The sequence below is a fragment of the Astyanax mexicanus genome, chromosome 13 (assembly GCF_023375975.1).
Source record: "Astyanax mexicanus isolate ESR-SI-001 chromosome 13, AstMex3_surface, whole genome shotgun sequence".
Taxonomy (NCBI): Eukaryota; Metazoa; Chordata; class Actinopteri; order Characiformes; family Acestrorhamphidae; genus Astyanax; species Astyanax mexicanus.
Window position 1 is genome coordinate 31,381,257 of NC_064420.1, and position 21,041 is coordinate 31,402,297.

General features: G+C 37.7%; 1 protein-coding gene across 1 annotated transcript in view; it reads left to right on the plus strand.

Annotated features, from left to right (window-relative positions):
• The window catches only part of plagl2 (pleiomorphic adenoma gene-like 2), a 70,217-nt gene extending 49,722 nt beyond the window's left edge, over positions 1 to 20,495 (plus strand). The window contains exons 2-4 of the mRNA XM_007250775.4: positions 11,120 to 11,235; positions 11,350 to 11,799; positions 12,336 to 20,495. Coding sequence (XP_007250837.3) covers positions 11,486 to 11,799; positions 12,336 to 13,836 — 1,815 coding nt within the window. The 5' untranslated portion in view covers positions 11,120 to 11,235; positions 11,350 to 11,485 and the 3' untranslated portion in view covers positions 13,837 to 20,495. The remainder of the gene's footprint in view (positions 1 to 11,119; positions 11,236 to 11,349; positions 11,800 to 12,335) is intronic.
• Positions 20,496 to 21,041: the final 546 nt, after the last annotated feature.

Genomic DNA, 21,041 nt, shown 5'->3' on the forward strand with positions numbered 1-21,041 from the left:
AATGATATTATACAATGAACTATCGTGCCATATCACCCACCCCTAATTATCACATCAGGGTACTACTTTTTTTTTTTTTTTTTTTTTTACTGTTTTAGCAAGTAAAAAAATACTAGAGACAGATTAGCTCTGTCTGGTATTATTTTTTTTTCTTTATTTCTGGATATATGGAGATATTTGGAGTGCATTATTAGTACCATGACATTCTGGATCATTGACTTTTGTTACAAATCTGATAAAATTCTTGTATTTTTTATATCTCAGTTAGGGGTGTGTCATATCATATTGTATGCAACAGTAAAATATTTTTTTGTTATAGTAGTTTATTCTTGAAATACTTTTTTTTAATTAATTGTTTTGTCATATTGCCAGGAGTATCGTTATCGTTATTGTAATATTATTTCATGCCCATATCATCCATCCCTACTCTCATCTTTAGTAAGCTTTGCCATAAAACTTCTTTAGATTGTTTACATGTACCTAAATATTTGCAAATACCTGTGACACATGTACAGCAGATATATTTACATTGGAGTGAATAAAAATGTGCTCATAAAAAACAGTGAACTGAAAAAGAAAATCACAGAAGAATTGTGCAGATATAGAAAAATAGAAAAAAAACTGCTTATCTGTGATCCGTTCATAATGCTTGATTTCTGATGAACAATTACCATTAACAATTAGGTGTTTGGCCAGGTGGCACATATATTGGCCAGTAACTCATGTTGTGTCATTTTGAATGTCAGTGTTTTAATATGGAAACATGTAACTTTATGTCAGATTGTTGTGTTTTATGCAGAAAATAGTGTTCAGTGCATTTTAAAATTGCCCTTTTAAATGGCTAAATATGTATACAGCAACAACTTAGTTGAGGTTATTCCCCTTTGTGTGTCAGTTTAAATATTTTTAGTGTTTTAAAAATTGGAAAAAAACTGTAAAGTAAAATCGCATGGTTAATAAAAAAAAGGGTTAATAGGTGATACAAATCTCTGTGTGAATGTATGGTTTAAGAAAATGGTAGAATGTAATATCATTGTGGCAATGGATAAAAAAAGCAAGCCCAATACACTTGCTAAGTAGCCAAAGACAGCTAAGCAATCAATCATCTGATGTGCGTATCCTAAACAATATGACAAACAAGGACAGGGTGAGCTGACTTGTCGTACTCTAACGGTCAACCACAGCGCGCTAAGTTTGGCTTTTTTGTCTTTGTTTAGGCCTGACTGGTGTGTGTGTTGGGGTAAAGGCAGTGTGGCCACATCCCGTGTCGGTAGCCAGGCCTAACTGCCAGGGATGTGGGGATTTGGCAGAGCAAGCTGTGTGTGTGTGTGTGTGTTTGTGTAGAGAGAGGAGGGCGGCTGCCGCTACACACTGATCTCCAAACGGACATTAACAGAGGAACTGAAACCTGTCCATTACTGTGACAACAAACACACACACACACACACACACACACGAGTACAGGACATGAGAGGGAGAGGCAGAGACAGAACGTTCTAGAACAACAGAAGATACAGAGCATGAGAAGAAGTGCGTTCACTTTGCTGGATTTGTGTTAAACAAATAGACACAAGACTGTCACTGTCAGTCTGATCAGTAATGAAGTAGTTGATTTATTGATTGGTTATTTATAAGCAAATTACTGTTTATCCAATGATTCATAGCCTTTAAAGATTCCAAAATAAAGGAAACACTTAAATGCGTAAAAGTCTTTTTAAATGACATTTAGAACCAAGAAACATTTGAAACAGTTTTGTACATTTCATTACGGAGCACTGTTGCACAAAACGAAATCAGAAAATATTCAAACAGTATGGAAAATACAAAAAACTAACAAAACAAAAATAAATAGTATTGTTTCTTGCATTTACCTTGACTTTCAATTGATTGCAGACAGTATGAACCCAAATTATTTAATAATTTGTTTGTATATATTTAATACACATCCATTCCCATATATACATAAAAGAAAGTTAAGAATTTTCTGTACTTTTTTGTGTGAAATCATTGCATCCAAAGCAAGATTATTGAAACAAACTTAAATATTGGGCTTTTTTTTTTTTTTTTTTTTTTTAAATGTAGCAATTTTTACACCATAAATTCTGTAAATAAGATTTTTTTGCTATATGTAGGTATGCATAGAGATATTTTTTTTCCAACCAGGTATGAGTACAAGAATGTACTTTAGCACCGATACCTACTTGGAATTAGGCAATCAGAAGCATTATGTCATAGTGTAGTTGTTAGTTTTTTTAGTGTTGTTAGTAGTTCAACGCAACAGTTAATTTGTTCATTTCACATTGATATTACAAAATATAAATCATTTTTATTACATTTTCTTAACAATTTTCCAGCAACTTTTTCAAACAAGCATATTTTTTAAGAAATGAAATTGTGAAATTGTATGAAAATTACTAAAACATAAAGCAAGTTTCATTTGGGAGTTCTAATTTTTAACTGTATGTAAATGTCAATTCTTTGATGTCAAGGTGGACTAAAGGTGGTTCATAGATTTCGTTGCAACAATTTGCTGAGCTGCTGGGTTCAAATTAGAGGTCTGCGTCTTCCCAACTCACTCGCCTTATTGCATGCTTCCTCTCTCTCTCTCTCTCTCTCTCTCTCTTTCTCTCTGTTTATACTTGGAAGACAGATTTTATGTGTTTTAATTGTACTGGAAGGTGTTTTGGTTGTTGAATGTTTCTTGGATGGATGTGCTAAAAACAGATACAAATCCAGGCACTCAAACATACCACTTAATACATGGCATTGAATATACATACGTGAGTAAGATAGTATATGTGCACTCTTTGGGCTCTAATATATCTTCTCCTGTTGCAGTGTCTGTCTGTCAGTCCCGTCACTGTGGTCAGTAAAGCATGACTCGCTCTCTTTCTCTCTGTAGAGTCTCTGCGACTATCGCTGACCAATACCCCCCCCCTCCCTTAAGACCTTTAGTCTCTTTCTTCTCTTTCTCTCATGCCCCCCCCCACACACAGAGTATTTTTCTTTCTTTCTTTCTTTCTTTCATTCTTTCTTTCTTTTACTTTTGTTCACCCCACTCTCTTTTCTCTCTCACTGCAGTCTCATCATCGCCCTCTTACACTTCTCTCTCGCTCTCTCAGGCTGTTGTCACCTTAGCTGAGTATGACGACCTCAGGGGGCTATTTTTGGCCCACTGAACGTTTCTCTTTTTCTTTTTTCTTTTTTTTTTCCGGAACACATTGTGAGATGTGTGGTCTCTGCTCTTCCTGAGTCCTCTGCGTCCTGAGGTGTGATGTTGACAAAGGATATTAGACATTTCTACTGTCTTACACTGTGTGTGTGTGTGTGTGTGTGTGTGTGTAGACACTGCTCTGTGATGTGCGTACGCATCTACTAGCCCCATCTACTATGTCACTCAGAACTATTTCTGTCCGCTAGTCCCTCCTACCTGGGGAAGGTGCAACATAAATGCACTCACTGACCTCAATGCGACTCCCTGATTGGAGGACACTCGAGTCCTCATTTGCATCCTCAAGTTTTCTGCCCTCTGATTGGCACTTCCGCCAGTCAAGCAGCTCAGAGAGTCTTCAGCTTTTTTAACGGTCCTACTGCACTTGTAATTTGTTCAGCGTTGGTCCGCTAAGTAATTTTAGACTCTAGCTTTATTTTTATATGCTTAATTCCAAGCTATCCATTTTATCTCACCCCAAAGAAGTTTCTTCACCATGCAAAGAATACAATGCCAGTGACCGTTGTAGTAACCACACGGTCCACAGAAACAGAGAGCCGTGGGGGTTAATCACATGACGTGGGAATGTTTGTGAAAGAAATACACCTCCTTTGCCATGTATGGAGAGGGTTTTTCTTTTTTTTTTGGAGAAAAATCAGGATGCAGGAGAAGTTTATTTGGGTCATTTCAAAAGGTGCAATACTGATGTAGTGCCTTCTTAGAAGAATGTAATACACACTTTAAAAATGTAATGTATACTGTATTTTTCGCACTATAAAGCACATTTAAAATCCATACATTTTCCAAAAATCATCAGTGTGCCTTATAAACCGCTGCGCCTTATGTGTAAATTCTACCAGTCAGGTTGGAAAAAGCAGTTAAGCCACTCTGCTGAAGTACAGCATTATACAAGAGTTTGAGTGAAGTTTTTTTAGCACTGAGGCTGGAGCAGTATTAGCTTTAGCCGCTAACCTCATCGCTAGCCTTTTCGCCCTTCAGACGTGAGTATATCAGACTTCAGCCTGCATGTTTACCATGTTAAATTAAGTGGGAACCGCTAGCTGATAGCACCGTGGCTTACCTTTTTATGAAATATCATGAAAACACAATTTAAAAACTTTGTAGATGGCAGTTGTTTAATTCGAAGCAACTGATACAAGAGGAAAAGAAGAAAGGCAAGAGAAAGGAAGATTAAACTATTGATAAGTTAAAAATGTTTTAAAGTTGAAAAGAACATTCACAATGTATTGTAAAGTTTGTCACACACTGGTGCCATGCAGGGTGACAGTACTATGTTAACCCTTGTGTGGTGTTCGGATCTGTGGGACCCGTTTTCATTTTTCATCAAATGATACTAAAAAAATATTTTTTCTAACTCAAACTCATTGGCATTGGCTCATTTTTTTGTGAAAAACATATATAAAAACACATTTTCAATAAACACACACTGTACACCCCCCCCACCCCCCCGTATTACATACAGTATGTTTGGCCGAGGGCTAATAAACATTGCTTCATTTGTAAATTTGAAACTAAACAAATTTTCTACTCATATCTTGAGTTAAATTCATTTTCTTTTACATTTTATTAAAAAACTAATAAAAAAAAAGTGTAGCACTTTTTGAAAGAAATGTAACATAAGAAAGGTAAAGGGCAAATATTAACCATGTAAGCTGATTATATTGCTTGCAATTTAGGTGAAGCAAGCATGTGTAAAGCATTTTAATGTAAAATTGCTTAATTTTGCTGAATTAAATACAAGTAACAAAGTAAACGAGTAACAAAAATATGAACACCACACAAGGGTTAAATTAAAGCCATATCGAGACCACAGAAAGCCAAAAATCACCTCAGCTTATGTTACTATCCTAGACCTGTATAGCTCTGTCAGTTCTGATGCCGGCGTTGCCAGATTGCTACAGTGGATTACAGCCAGAAACATGCGTGCCTGCCACCGCTGATGAAAATCAAAAAATACTAGATAAAACATTTTAATTAACATTTAAGTTTTTAATATTCTTCATTTATATTTTTTGTAACATAATAAAGTGTGACTGACCTAGCTATGGGTGTATTATCATTTATCCTGTGTTTGCATCTTGATCAAAAGTGGCAAAAGCACTTAATTTAGGTTTGATTTTAGGTTTAGATTTTTTTTTTAATTCAATTTTTTATTTAGATTTTTTTAAATTAATTTTTTTAAATGCATTATGCTGTCATACCTTTTTGAAACTGCATGCAAATGTAAGCATATTTTATGACACTTTTTTGTAATATAGTTAATTTTATATTTATTTTAGAGGCCGATCTTTACTTCACAGCTGTGAGGGTTTTTCTCGGTACACAGAGGGTTAAACCTGAAGGCAGGAGACTGACCTCTGACCTCCAGGCCAAAGGAATGTGAAAACCCTTTAATCTCAAAACAAAACGTCAGATGCACTTGTGCAGCATATATGCACTTCCAGATCCTCTCCCTGGGTCACGGTTCTTTCCATAGGAACACACACACTTATACACACATGCAGGTTGTTTTTAATTTTTTTTTTAAAGTAAAGTATTTAACCAGGAGTCAGGAGATGTGGATCATACATTATGAGAACATTTTAATTGTAAAAAAAAATAAACAACCCAAAAAAATTCCACCATTTTCTCACATGAAAAGACTTGCTTTGCTTTTCAGACATTGTTCCTTTTTATTTGATGTATTAAAGAAACACATATACTGTGCAATGAATAGTATTAGGGGAAAAAATAAAAGAAAAAAAAGAGAAATAATCCTGACTTTCCCCATGTTAACACACTCAAGTTTTAGCAAACTGCAAACGTTTTGGTGTTTTTTGTGCTGTAAAAATTGCAGTAAACTTTAGACATTGTTCCTTTTTTACATTTTAGGGAAAAACATTTATAAAAAAAAATTTAGCATGCCATAACATTTTAACTTACCATATGTACTGTTTATATAAGTAGGGAGATGCAAAATAAAATGTCATGAGAACCATTTAACTGATAAAAAAGCTCTGGAATCCTTCCCAACAAATTTACATAAATGTATAAATGCTTGTAAAACATATTTTTTTATGTTTAAAAATATTTATATGTTTATAAATGTATGCACCGGTAAACAGTTTGGGGACTCCTGGTCATATGACCAGTTACTTGAAATTAATATAAGAACATTTCCTGTCTAATATAAGAAAATAAATATGCAAATGCAACAGGTTATATCTATAAATTATAGAAACACTTTTTTTGTTTTTAATTTATCATTATTTTTTCAGTAAATACCTATTTACTAGGGGTGTCACGATCTCGATATTTTATCGAAATCGATCGAAATGAGGTCATGGTCTCGAGTATCGAAGTCAAAACGAGAATCGACGATCCCTCCCGCGCGCGCTACGCAAATGGCGCAGCGCGCTACGCAAATGGGGCAGCACCAACACAGCGCATCCTATTCATGTAAATAGAGAGAGCCCGCCCTCAGTTCTGCTGTGTGAGAGGCAGAGAACAGCTGCCTTTCAGCCACGGAGGAGAAACTGAAAACGGACTTATAGAATTAAAGAAAGGGCTCTCAAGTTTTGAGTGTCGGCGGGAGTGTGATCACTGTTTTTTTATCTGTGCAACGGGGGAGGGGGGGGGGGGGGTGCGCTCAGGTTTTATATCTGTATCTAACGGAGGGGTGGGTGCGCGCAGGTGAGAGCGTGTGAACTCGCTGAAATGCGTGTGTCAGTGTGACTTGAGAACACTGACTATAGATCACAGTCAGGTGGATTAAAAATCTTAAACTTATGATTGACTACACCTGTTGCTTTCCATTGAATTAAAAAAACAACTTTCTCTCAGATAAAGTTAATAATATATCTTTCTTAAAGAAAAAAACTTGTAATTCTCAGGGACCGAGTCTTATTTTTCATGTTTAACTGTTATAGTAGGATAGAGTTCAGTTTGTTAAGGCTTTAATTGTTCCTATTTTTTTATTTTTTTTATTTTATTTTGCACGTTGCAGTTTTAATAGTGCACACTGTTGCTACCAAAAAAGTCACTAGATGGCATTACCATATATATATTAATAAATAATAATAATAATAATAATAATAATAATAATAATAAATAATATATTATTTAAATTTTATGAGGCATAAAATAATAAAATGTAAATATATAATAAAAAAGAAAATCGAGAATTGAATCGAATCGTGACCCTCAAATCGGAAATAAAATCGAATCGAGGATTTAGAGAATCGTGACACCCCTACTATTTACTGCGGCAATACTTTATAACCTTATAACCTTTTTTCTCTTTTTACAGTGTCTTATATTAGAAACACAGAAGTGTGTTCTCTGTAAAGTATAGGAAACTTATTTCCACTTAGAAAATCAAAAATAAGTACTGTATACTCAAAATACAGTTACACAAGTAGCATTAAAAGCATGGTAACTGTACAACAAGCCCAAGAGAGGATCGAGCCCAGGGTGGCTCTTAAACTTGAATAGATGACTGTTTAACTGTGCAATTTAAAAGAAATACAGCATTTAATAATTAATTAAAGAATGTGGATAGTTGGGATTTTTGTTCTCATTTTTGCGTTTCTCAGAATTGATTTGCGAGATAAAGGGCAGGGTGGGATGGTTAGAGCTCTGTGTACTTGGGGGTCTGGTTGTGTGAAGGGTTAGAATATACATGTTTCTCTTTATGTGTATGTGCATGAGGGGGTTGGGGGGGTTGAGCACATTAAACGGGGCTATCTGAAGCATGACGGATTGGATGTGTGTCCGTGTGTGTACATGTGCATGTGTGTGATGAAGAGGCATGACAATGGGGCAGAGCACCCTGGCGGGGCTGAAAGCGAGGAGTGTCACCCCCTGCATGCCCCCCGCTGGGTGATGGCCACAGTGCTGCACCACAGCTGTCCGTACCTCTGTTTCATATACATATACACATAAATACACGCATACAGGTTCACACACAGGGATGACTATACTGCTGCGGCCTGCTGTTGAGCAGGATAGTGTTTATAGGTTTGAGTTGTGGTCAGTAGTGAGCAGCTGAACTTTGGACTAATGGAACTGGACTGTTTAGAAGGTACATGTTACGGGATTCATGAGTCAATACGGAGAAAGATGACATGTTGTACAGGATTTCTGTAACTTTTAACTGTTTGAGTTGTTTCCTGTTATTAAAGAATACTGGTTGGAATAGGGCTGGGAGATATAGATAAATAAATATGACTATATTTGGATCAAAAGTTTACTTAAAACAAGTTTTAAAAAAACTAGTTCTGGGCTGAGTGTGGCCACAATTCTAACTGCTGGGCTTGTGATGCCCACTCAGTGTATTATAGGACCGAACAGGGACTCCATGATGACCAGAGTTCCCTATCTAACCAGTTACAGCAGCACTCTGGCACCCAGTTATGAAACTTAAAACACCAGCTTGTCTTATATTCTAAACACAACAGTGCATGTTCCAACAGTCAGTAAACACAGAATGCAGATTCACTAGTATAATTTTGCTTCTTGTGTCTCGGGGAGTGATGTCTGGCCTATGTGACACATGTAACACCACACAACGACACAAACATTGGAGGGAGGAGAGAGATGTGTGTTTTCTTGCTGGAAATACACAGTATTTTGAGTTTGTATCAGCTAAGATGATAATATCAAGGTTGGTTTTTTACTCTGTGCTGGTGATAAAGTGCTACCTAGCTTCAAAAACCTAAGTTACTTTTTAAATGGGTAATCAGAATGGACGCGCATTATATTCATATGTTAGTGTGGTCCTTAGTTATGAAGGCCAGAGCACTCTCTGTAACTGCGTGCTCATTGTGGCCCTCAGGTACATTCTGAGTGATACAAAAAAAAAAATCAAATATGTATTTACAAAAACAATCAGTTGATTGATTAGTTGAAGTTTTTAAGCTGAAGAATTTAGGATGTAAAATTAAATTGAATGTCTGTATTACAATGCAGCATTTTTACATTTTTCCTAAAACTCTGCTGGTACATTATGGAGTAACACTTTAATTAACTTTTCTACAACACATGGGAATTATTCAAAACTACTCTCTGCAAAAAGGGGTCTGAGGCAAGGATGCTATAAAGGGCCATGGCAAGAAAAAAAGAACCATTTGGATGCTTTGGATGCTTAAATGTCTTGTCTTGAACTATTTGTAAGTCACTTTGGATAAAACGTCCACTAAATGTAGTGTACTGTAAATGTAATGTAAGGAGTGCATTGGGTGTATGGCAGGCCTGTCACAATAATAACGTTTTGTGGATGGTATATCGTCCCAGAAATTACTGATAAATGATATTATTATCATTCAATGAACATTAAAGCTGATTTCTGTACGTTTTGGGATTTAGGTAATTGCAACGAGCGTGCGGAAGAATCATTTTAAACTAGGCGGGTGCGATGCTGTCTTTTTTTTTTTTTTTTTAGAGCGGATGAATCCGCTTCCAGGTTGTGTTCAGTCAGAGAGAGAGTGCTCTCAGTCAGAAACTTCACTCCTTCGTTTTTTTGCTTTTACTATTAGTAAATGAGTTACTGAGGTCTGAGTTTCCCCTTCTGAAGTCTCCATTGCTCCACCAGCTGCTCACGTTCAGTAAAGCTGAGCCGGATTCTCTTTTAGAGGCTGTACATGTGACATAAGTATGTAAAGACGCGTGACTCAGAAGAACTCTAGCGGAAAGCAACCCGACACCACAGTTTTTAGAATTAATATATTGGGCTTAGCAGGGATGGTTGTTTCAGCACACTGATACCATTAAACACACATTAAAAACAGAAACGCTTCTGCTTTCAGTTTAGAAACAAAATAATACGGACTGCCACTTAAAATGCTGCTGACGATTATAGAATATCATTGAGTTTGGTTTTTTGCATTAATTTTTTTTGAGGACTTATAAAGGACTTATATAAATATATACTTATAAGGGATTCAGAATGATTTGTCTGCTATTTTATTATGAAAATTAAAATTATTTAAATACAGTCTTGTTGGATCACAAGAAAACGCAATGTTGACTTTTTTTACTTGTTTCGTGGTCATTGTAAAACGGACATAGTAGCTACACACCTCTTTAAGGGTTAACGAAAACATTATTACAAAGGTCACTGTATTGAGTTCCAGACTTTGACACAATGTATAAATGTCACTTAGTGTTGCACGTGTGTTGTGATGTGTAAGTTTTGGTAAAGGAGTTTAAAAATTATATATAGCTTAAACAGTCTGCCAGTGCTGAAGGCTGTTTCTGTTCTTGTGTTGTCTGTAAGATTACAGAAGCCCTTATCCTGTTTCATAACAGTGGCATACATGTACACACAAGCACACAAGTTCAATTCTCTGGAGTCCTACTTGTTATGGTGAAATGTAAACTGTGACTGAAGAGAAAAAAAAATAGTTCATTGACAAAATTCATGTCTCATTTTATAATATAGTCCTCATTTGACTTTGAGCACTTACTGGATCAGTAATCAGACAATCAGTTTTCAAACAAGTTTACATTTCATACATTATTTTTTATTTATTTGGAAATTTGAAAGCAAGTTTGTTTTGCTTTTACTAAAATTGGTATGAATTGTAAAGAACTACAGTTTCCATGCATTTGTGTAGCTTCCTGCAAAAGCCAGACCAAAAATAAACATTTAGCCAAATCTGAATAACAATACCACTATTTAATACATTTTATAACTTAAATGTATAGTTAAATGTATACCGCCGCTGCAAAAAAAAATCAAACATTAGAGAAAACCTAGAAATAGGTTAAATAAATTTATTTTTCTTTGCCATATTCAGACAATTATTTTGGTTGCCAAATATATGTAATTGCAGATATATTGTTTATAACATGATATACGGATATACATGATATATCTCTAAAATTTTTGTTTTTATTTTCTTGCAGGGAAAACAAAATGAGCCGTACTAGTACCTACTCAGCCCCACCCACGGCAGTTGGGACTGGGTGAGAGAAGGAAAGCAGTGCCATTTCTTTGTAACAGGTTCCAAACAATAAGAAAGGTAAGTACTAATGTTAAACATTGGTTGTGTTTCCTACAGTTAATCCTGTTGTAGTTTTTGATTACAGTACAGCTTTGACTGTCTGAGTTCTTATTTTATGTTCTTATGTTACAGATTTAAGAAACGACGAATAAGCCCCACCCTACGTACACACCCTCTTAAACCCCACCCCCAGGCGGAATCCAAGCAGGGCCTGGAAGGCAGGGCAGCCACGGCCGAGTTTCAATGGCAACGGCACCCTAGGGCTGCCATGGCAGCAGCTGCCGCCGATGCCCACCGCCACATTACCGCACTGACGCCGGAGGACGAGGAACGACGAGCCACCACCAAATTCTTTGGAGGTCCAGCTCAAGTGAGGACGGAGAGAGAGAGAGAGCACGAGCTAGAGAAGGAGGCGGAGAAGGAGGAGAGTGTAAGTGGGAACGAGTGTTTGGTGTGCGGCGCCCTCTTCAGTTCGCAGGAGAAGCTCCGACTCCACGCATTCTGTCACGCGGGAGAGAAACCTTTCCACTGTTCTCAGCCCCACTGCCCCAAGGCCTTCAGCTCCAAATATAAGCTCTACAGGTAGGTCCGCACTCTGCCATCAGGCGCTATTCTACTGTGCAGTGTGGTGTGCCATGATATTTTCAAGCCACTGCCAGAAATCCTATCCTATATAAGGCAAGGCAACATAAATTACAGTGGTTGACTGATGGGAAATTCCATTTCCAAAGTTGTACATGGAGTTAACATTCCTTAAACCACAATGTCACGTGTACTGAGAATATACCATAAAAGACAGTACCACCCACAGTGGACAGTGCAGTAGTTGTTATTGACAGGTTCAAATCGTCTGTGTGAACAGACAAGTAATTCCACATTCAGAAATCACACCTACATTCAATGCAGGAAGCCCAACCTGCATATCCTGCAGTTCAGTGCAGCACTCTTTCGCTTACATGGGACACTAATTTTGGTTACTCCTCATGTTGAGCTACTAATTATATCAAAGTGGGACTACTGCAAGTCTATCAGATACATAGTCCCAAACCTGAAAGCAAATTTGTCAGTGGTCTAAATTCCACATAATAACAGCTTGTCTCCCTCCACCTTTGTTGCAGGCATATGGCCACACACTCTCCGCAGAAGACCCATCAGTGCTCATTCTGTGAAAAGATGTTCCACCGTAAAGATCATCTGAAGAACCACCTGCAAACTCACGACCCCAACAAAGAGGCCTTCAAGTGTGAGGAGTGTGGCAAGCACTATAACACAAAGTTAGGTTATAAGCGCCACGTGGCCATGCACTCTGCCACAGCGGGCGACCTGACCTGCAAGGTTTGTCTTCAGAGCTACGAGAGCACTCCTGCCCTCCTGGAACACCTCAAGAGCCACTCTGGCAAATCTTCGGGCGGCACCAAGGAGAAGAAACACCCTTGCGACCACTGCGACCGCCGCTTCTACACCCGCAAGGATGTTCGCCGGCACATGGTAGTCCACACAGGCCGCAAAGATTTCTTGTGCCAGTACTGTGCCCAGCGCTTTGGAAGGAAGGACCACCTCACGCGGCACGTTAAGAAGAGCCACTCTCAAGAGCTGCTTAAGATCAAGACAGAACCTCCGGATATGTTGGGCTTGCTCGGGACTGGTTCTCCACCTTGTGCCGTGAAGGAAGAGCTCAGTCCTATAATGTGTGGTATGGGCCCGAACAAGGACTCAATGATGACCAAGCCTTTCCGCAGTGGCACCCCTTTCCCAATGGGCATGTACACTCCTCACCACCTCCCGGCCATGTCCAACCCAGGGATGGGTCACCACCCGTCTTTGGTTCCAGGATCATTGTCTGCTGCTATGGGTATGGGATGCCCCATGGAGCCTCCTTCAACCTTGCACCACCATCACCACCATTCGCATCATCACCACCACCATCCACACCATCACCACCCCTCACCACCTCCACAGCACCAACAGCAGCCTCCTTTGCAGCCCCAGCCATCGCAGCAACAGCACCCGCACCCACACCCGCACCCACACCCGCAGCCGCAACCCAAGTACCAGCTCGGATCTACCTCATACCTGCTGGAAAAGCCCTTGAAAGTGGAGCTGGAGAGTTTCTTTATGGATCTTCAGAGTGGCTTGCCAGTTCCAGCTCCACCCTCAGCTGACCCTCACTCAGCTGCCTCGCCGAACAAGGACGGTATGGAGCCTCCGCATTCTCTGACGGACGAGCTGTGTGGGGACCCGCTCCTCTCTAAGAGCCCTGCAGTCATTGCTGAATCCCTCTGTGCTGCTAACATGGACTTCTCACACCTGCTGGGCTTCTTTCCACTCAACCTGCCTCCCTACAACGCCCCCATGAGTTCAGGAGGCCTGGTGATGGGGTATTCCACCTCCTCCACTGCCTCCTCCACTTCTTCCTCATCGTCGTCAGCGTCCTCGCACGTCACCGACCCGCACGCTGCCACAGCGACAGCCGCAGTGCCTCTTACCTCTTTGCAACCTCAACCTCAGGAGCAACCGGGCTCCGGCGGGGGTCTAGGACCCCTGCACCCACTTCCGCCAGTGTTTAGCTCCAGCCTCAGCACGACCACCCTGCCTCGCTTCCACCAGGCCTTTCAATGAGGCTCCCTCCCCACCCTGACCTGCTGCAGACTCAATCATCAGTCGTAAGGCGGCTCAGGGCAGAGGAGCTTTCGGGCTCCCCCTAGGGGTGGGGTAAAAAAAAAAAAACAGAAAACACTTGAACACATAGAAGCCTTAATTGAAGCGCACAAAAGCTTTCGTATGAGCCTGGAGGGAATCCTTTATTTCAGAAAAAAAGGAAAAACAGAAAAGCATAGGAAATGAGAAGCTTTTATTTAGGCTTTTGTCTGTACTTTAGTTAAACCTCATCCCCCAGCCCCTTTTCTTCCCCTCACCATTTTCTAGTTAGGAGGCAGCATCAGCAGGCCTTAAGGCGTGGTACTGCATACTTTATAAAGTAATAATATGAGTAGGATAAAAATCAAAAATTAATGTAGAAAAAGTAATGTCTTTTAAGACTAGAAAATATAGTTTGAAGTGAGTAAGTTTTGTTGTTTTTGCTCTTCCAAATGTGAGACCTAACTTGCTATTTTGTCTCTATTTTAAGCGTAAAAAAGTCAGGTAATAGTCGCTTGCCCTTGAACTAAAACCGTCTTTTGCAGCCAGGAGTGGAAAAAAAATTAGTGAAGGAATGGAGCTGATATTGAATCAGAAATTCTCTCAGCGTACACAGCCAAATGAATAGGTCATTCATTACCTAAAATTCCCCCTTTTCAGTTGTGCCAAAGGCACAGATTTTTCTTTTTCCATTATATGCAATTGAATTCATAATGTGTAAGCATAAGCAGGTCATCCATGTAGACGTGTGTTTTTGTTGTTTTTAAAAACCCAGTTTTCACTCCTATGTACGTTTCTCCTAAAAAAGAAGTATTGACTGAGGAATACGCATTGCTTTCGTGCTTAAGCAAGATGTAGGCAAAGTGTGAAATATAAAAGAAAGAAGGAGGAGAAAGGAGAAAAAATGAAGCTGCACAGTTCAATGCTCTTGCTTCTTATACACTGTGACCATTAGCAAAAACTAAGGGTAGAGAAACCCAATAGTATAAAAATCTCGTAGGTTTACAACAATACCCGAAAGAAGCACTTTGTTTACAGCTGAAGGCACTTGACCTCTTCAGGTTACCACTTCGGGTGACCCACTGACCCACCCCATTCTGACCTATTTTACCTTTAACTTTAGCCAAGCTTCCTAAACAGAGACAGCTTTTAGCTAAAAAAAAAACAAACACATCAAAAAGGAGACATCTGACATATACATCTATGGTTCTTTAGGACTTCAGGTTTTCCTCCTTCCTTCCAGCACTAATTTTAATATCTCCATGGCCACACTTTCTTACCTCCAGTTCCTGCCCACCTCATTCTAATATATTTTATTAGACTCAAATATTTTAGGCAGGACTCTTTTGTTTTTGTTTTTGTTTTAACATTGAGAGATACATGGTAATAATCACCCTGACATATGTGAATAGAAAATAAGAAATGACGAAAAAAAAAGTTCAAAAAAGTATTTTTTTGCAGTGTACGAAATACCACATCAGAAATATATATTATAATTGCTTTTTATTTTAGTAAAGTGTAATTTAGATAGATATATTAAACAATTGCTGATGGATTTAAAAATGTCTCACAGGTTTACATAATCATGTAACCTTGATAAAAAAAAGGATGAAGTAATTGCTTTCCGTATAGCTTTCCCTCTATCCCTGTCCTATTTGTTTTATACATTTTCCTGTACGAGAGTCAAAGGCGGTATTTTGACCCACTTATGATAGGCTATTAGTAGAATAATCAAGTAAGTAGAATGAACTTACCCTCATCTTTATTATTTAGAGTGATGTGTAGAAAGGCCCTTAATCGTAATGTGACCCAAGTTTGATTTAAATCCTTTCGCTTTCACTATTTCCACATTGAAACCTGTTAGATGTGAGCACAGTCTTTGCCGTGCCTCATGGTATTACGTTTGAAAGGCTTTCTTCAAACAGAAATACTTTCTCAAAAAATAGAAAAGAAATATAAAATATAAAATCTCAATCACCGTACTTTTAAAAGATTTGTATATTATATTATCATTTTTAGACCATTTAAAAAGTCGTCATATGTTTTTAATATACTTAGAAAAAATGGACACACAAAAAATGGTCTGCACAAATACACACCAAATAACTGTCCACTACACACAGCCACACAAAGAACTTGATAAGATATATAAGCGCTATTTTGGAATTCCGTTTTTGTTGCAAAACAATCCGTTTTCCAACTCCAGAGTCTTTTATGTTAATTTCTTCTGTGGCATCTTTGTTCGATTTTTGTCCATCCCTACCTTTGTAGTAAATGTAAACTTAATATCATGTAATATTTAAATGTTAAACAATAACCTGAGGCCAAATAGAAGAAAAAAAGAAGGATCATAATACCCTCAACCCCAATTACTCAAAAGCGAGACCACCCAACAAAAAGAAAATAGAAAATAGAAAAAAAAAAAAAGAAAGGAAAGTTACTATGCTGCTTTAGTGCTATGGTTGGCGACAGTCATAGACCACTCTATAGAAATACTTCTGCAAACATGTTTAAAACTGAAAACATGCACACATGAACTGTTTGTCCATACCTGTCTAGTTCTCTTCATACGGCTGCTTCTTCCATTCAGATGAACATTTCATAAAAGTTTTTTCTTGATTTCTTTTTCTTTTTTTTAAATGAAAGGGTCTGTTAAGAGACACAATATCCAGAACAAATACGTCACCAGCCTGGTCTTTGACATTCAAAGCATGGGACTTTTTTTTGACTGGGATATTGCCTAGTCATTTGTTGTCATATGATATATTATTTTCTGTTTGTTGAAACAGGACCTCAAAACAACACAACGCATCACCTCATTTCTTTTTATTTGTATTTTATTTTTATTTTTGATTTTTTTTTGTTTATTATTTGTTTTTGTTTTTTTCATACCAAAAACCTGGGGAGAAGAAACTTCTTTTTGCACAATTGCTGACTAAAGAGATATTGAGAACATATCAATTACATATACTGTAAGAAAGATAAAAAAATGCTTAATTTGTATGGTCTGGACTGATGACGAGAAAAACGAGAGCCAAATATGTTGCTTTTGGAGTTTTGGAGAGTTTGCATTTGTCTCCCATTCTACATTCTTATTTGGATAGTGTGATATGGAATAGTTGTATTCCAAACTTAAACAAAATGTAAAATATTTACATTTTTAAAATGTAGAATTTCATTTTGTATTGTTTATTTTTATGGCCATTTTTTGTTTGTCAAAGAAAAAAATGAGGCACTTTTTTACATTTTTAAAAAATAGTAGAAAAAGTAATATGATCCATATTGGGAGTAAACACAGTGGAAGCATTTCAGCTTTGTAAGTCATAGACCTAAGTTTTTATTCCTTGGGAATAAAAAAAATATATATATATATTTCTTCCACGAAACAAACGTGAATTGAGAAAAAGCTATTGGCAACATTTGAGTTTGTCCTCCCCGGGTTTTCTGTGAGCTGATCTGAAATTCTAGCACTTTTAAACCTTTGAAAAGAGTATTTTTTTTCTTTTAAAAGTTCAGCCTTTTATGTTTGTATGTTGTTTATTATTATTTTTTTTTTGTATTTGATCTTGTACATGTATGTGCCATTAGTTTGATGTGTAGAATTTATTAATCTTTATGTATTTTGTTGTTTTTCCTCCTCTTCCAAAAGAGTAACAGTATTTTTTGATAGATTTTCACTAATATTTTCTGCTTCGCCCCCCTTTAGCTCTTTCGCTTCCACGTTTCAGGACATTCAGAAATAGAAAGAAGTAGAGTAACATGTGCTTGTGCATAGCTTATCTTCAAAAGCTTTGTTGAAAAAGTCGGTCCAACAAAATCTGAAGCGGGGGGGAAAATAACTGACTGGAAAATGCAATTTCTGCAAACAAAAGAAGAAATAGTGGGAGAACAGAAAGAAAAAGAAAGAGAAGGAATTCAGTTCCAGCAAGGGCTGAAGTGTTTTCAATCAACACCATATTACACAGCTTGACAGGTTCGACTGGTTTTACTGGAAAGAGTAAAATCCCCCCACTCCCCCCACAAATAACTCCCCCATAAAATAACTTTTGGTTTAAATTAAGTTTTATATAATAGCTGCCTGGATGGGTGGAGCTGGGTGTCTGGCATGATTGCAGAAATGGTGATGGGTAGTTGAGTTTTTCTGGCAGGCAGACGGGCGGGCAGGCAGGCGGGCTTATTCGAGGCATCTAGAGCCGCATTTGTATCTCATTTCACGTCCAGGAGCCCATTGTGCTGCAGTCTGAGAGAAGACTTCAAAAGGTGAGGCTTTTTTCAGCCTGATATCAGTCTTGCTCCAGTGCCCCCATAAAGGAGAGCCTCCCACCCATTGAGAATCTTTAGCCTACATCAAAGTGAACTCCTTAAAGAACTGGAGAACTGCCCTCTCTAGTCACCTGTGATGCTCCAGCATCTAGAGCACAATTCCTATTGATTTTCTGAATTAAACAAATGTAGGAAATATTATTGTGCATTTAATTTTTCGTGGTGTATTTTTGGAGTTTGTCAAATTAAGCAAATCACGGGTAGTTTTTTTGTGTTTGTTTTGAGTAGAGGATGTAAACAAACATATATAAATATTTGACAAAAAGTGCTTAAACTTTTGCCTAAGACATTGACATAGTTTTTCATCATTCTCTTTAATTCAAGGGGTTTGAGCAGAAATGTTGCATTACCTGTTTAGGAATCTTAAAGGGTCAGTCATACACATTGACAGGGTCAGGCATCTTACAGGCAAAGCAGTTCTATGTCCAAATTTGGTCTATTTTCTGAAGATAAACTGATCAGCAAAATAACAGAAATTACAGCTCTGGAAAAATGACGAAACCACTTCAGTTTCTGAATCAGTTTCTCTGATTTTGCTATTTATAGGTCGATGTTTGAGTAAAATTAACATTGTTGTTTTATTCTATAAATTATAAATTATTAAAAAAAATATTGAAATGAGAAATGAAAATAAAATAAAATAATTAAAATAAAAGATGCAGAGCTTTCAAACTTCAAATAATGCAAAGAAAACAAATTCATATTCATAAAGTTTTAGGAGTTTAGAAATCAATATTAGGTGGAATAACCCTGTTTTTTAATCAGTTTTCATGCATCTTGGCATGTTCTCCTCCACCAGTCTTACACACTGCTTTTGGATAACGTTATGCCACTCCTGGTGCAAAAATTCAAGCAGTTCAGTTTGGTTTGATGGGTTGTAATCATCCATCTTCCTCTTGATTATATTCCAGAGGTTTTCAATTTGGTAAGACCAAAGAAACTCATAATTTTTAAGTAGTCGCTTACCCACTATCAATAGAAAATTAAAATACAAGGTTGTTTTACTTCAAAACTCGAAGCACTGGTAACATTCAGCAACAGAAAGGACAGATCAAGACTCAATAGCCTGTCCACTGCTGGAAAAAAATCTTTGGACAGATGAAAGAAAGACAGATTTGAGTACAAAGAAGTAAAGGTTTTGATCTGATGCAATATCACATCATCTGTTAAGCATGGTGTAGGCAGTGGTGATTTGGTGATGACTTCAAACAGTCACTTAAAACTTAAAAATAAACAAGTTAGGCAAAGTTTTTACATTTCAAATCCGTTGAGGCAGTGTACACATGCAAAATGGCAAAAAATGTGGAACTGTCTAAACAAATGGCACTTGATTACGTCTGTGTTTTCTAAGTGTAAATAAGTTCACACCCTCTACAAAGAACACATATCTGCTCATTCTCATTGTAAAAGAAACAACACATTCATTATGTTTATGTCCCCTATATGTTCAATTTAAAAAATAAGAATAAAAATAATAAGATTTTCAGTTCAAGAAGCATTTAATTTTGTTTCCTGTAAAAGCCCCCCAAGCTATATGCACACTCAGAAGGGAAAATGAATCTGTAATTTGAAACCCAGCCCATCCTTTCTGCCATTGAACCACATCCAGCTCTACATCCTTTTTGTAATTGAAAAAAGAAAAGAAAAAAATCTTTATCTCAAATTGTACCTACTAGGGATGCACTTGTCTTATTTCTCCCGATATAAGTAGGCACCTAACTAAGCTATTAAGGGAAATTATTAAAGATAATTGATATACAGTTTAAAAAATAAAAAGAACAATCTGATTTTTTTTTTTTTAGAATTAATTAAAAGTAAAATAAAATGAAATGCTTTCTTCGCTTTATAGAGAGAATGCAGATGGCGTCTGTCTGAGGCGTCCTCTGCTCATAGTCGTATTTTAGCTTAACGCAAGTCTTGCATTCCAAGCTCTTTATGTATTCTTGTTTAGCAACATAGTCCTCTTATTTTTAGTACTTGCTTATTACTGCCACCTCTGGCGAAAAAAGGTGAAAAACAAAAATGGAATATTTTTCATTCAGCCTTACACTATTTTATATAGCATGGATTATATCATCTACAGGGAGAATTGTATAAATAAAAATAACAGAACAAATGTAACAAAAACACAGTCCACTTTTTTAATGACATGACTCACCTACAATCAGTTGCTGCAATGTAAAGTGACAGATATGTATATTGGTTGATCCAAAGAGATGACATTACAACAAACCTATTTACTTATTGTACAGTACATTGTACCTTTTGACTTGTAATGTATGATGTTAAAATCATTAAAAGACAAACCCACGGTTTTACATCTTTGTCGTCTCCCCCCTCTCTCTCCCCCCACCACCTCCCCCGGGGTGATTTCCTGCTGGTTGTGGTGGGGAGAGGGCGCTAGAATAAGCAGCCTAGGTTATGGCTGAAAACTGCCATTCGCATACCATACAGCCAAGGCAGGAAACCACACCACTGCGCACAAACAAAATGATGAAGAAGAAGGAGGAGGAGGAGGAGGAGGAGGAGGAGGGGTGGGGGAGAAAAATAAAAAAGAAAAACTGGAGGCAAGTTTCCAAGTGATAAAAAAGCAGTGCTTGGCTTCAAGGCAGGCCTAATTATACCGCCATACCTCAAACCTATACTTACAGGTCCCTAGGAGCTGTTTTAGGCCAGCGTTTCTCACAAACGCACCAACTGGAATACACAAGCGCTGCCCACCGTTTCTCACATGCAAAAAAAAAACAGCCACTCGAATTTGGAGGAATTTGAGGTTTTTACAGTCGTTCTGTGTACACCAGCGACCAGCTTCCAGCTCCAACCTCAACCACCACTGGGGGAAAAATACTCGCTGGAGGAAAACA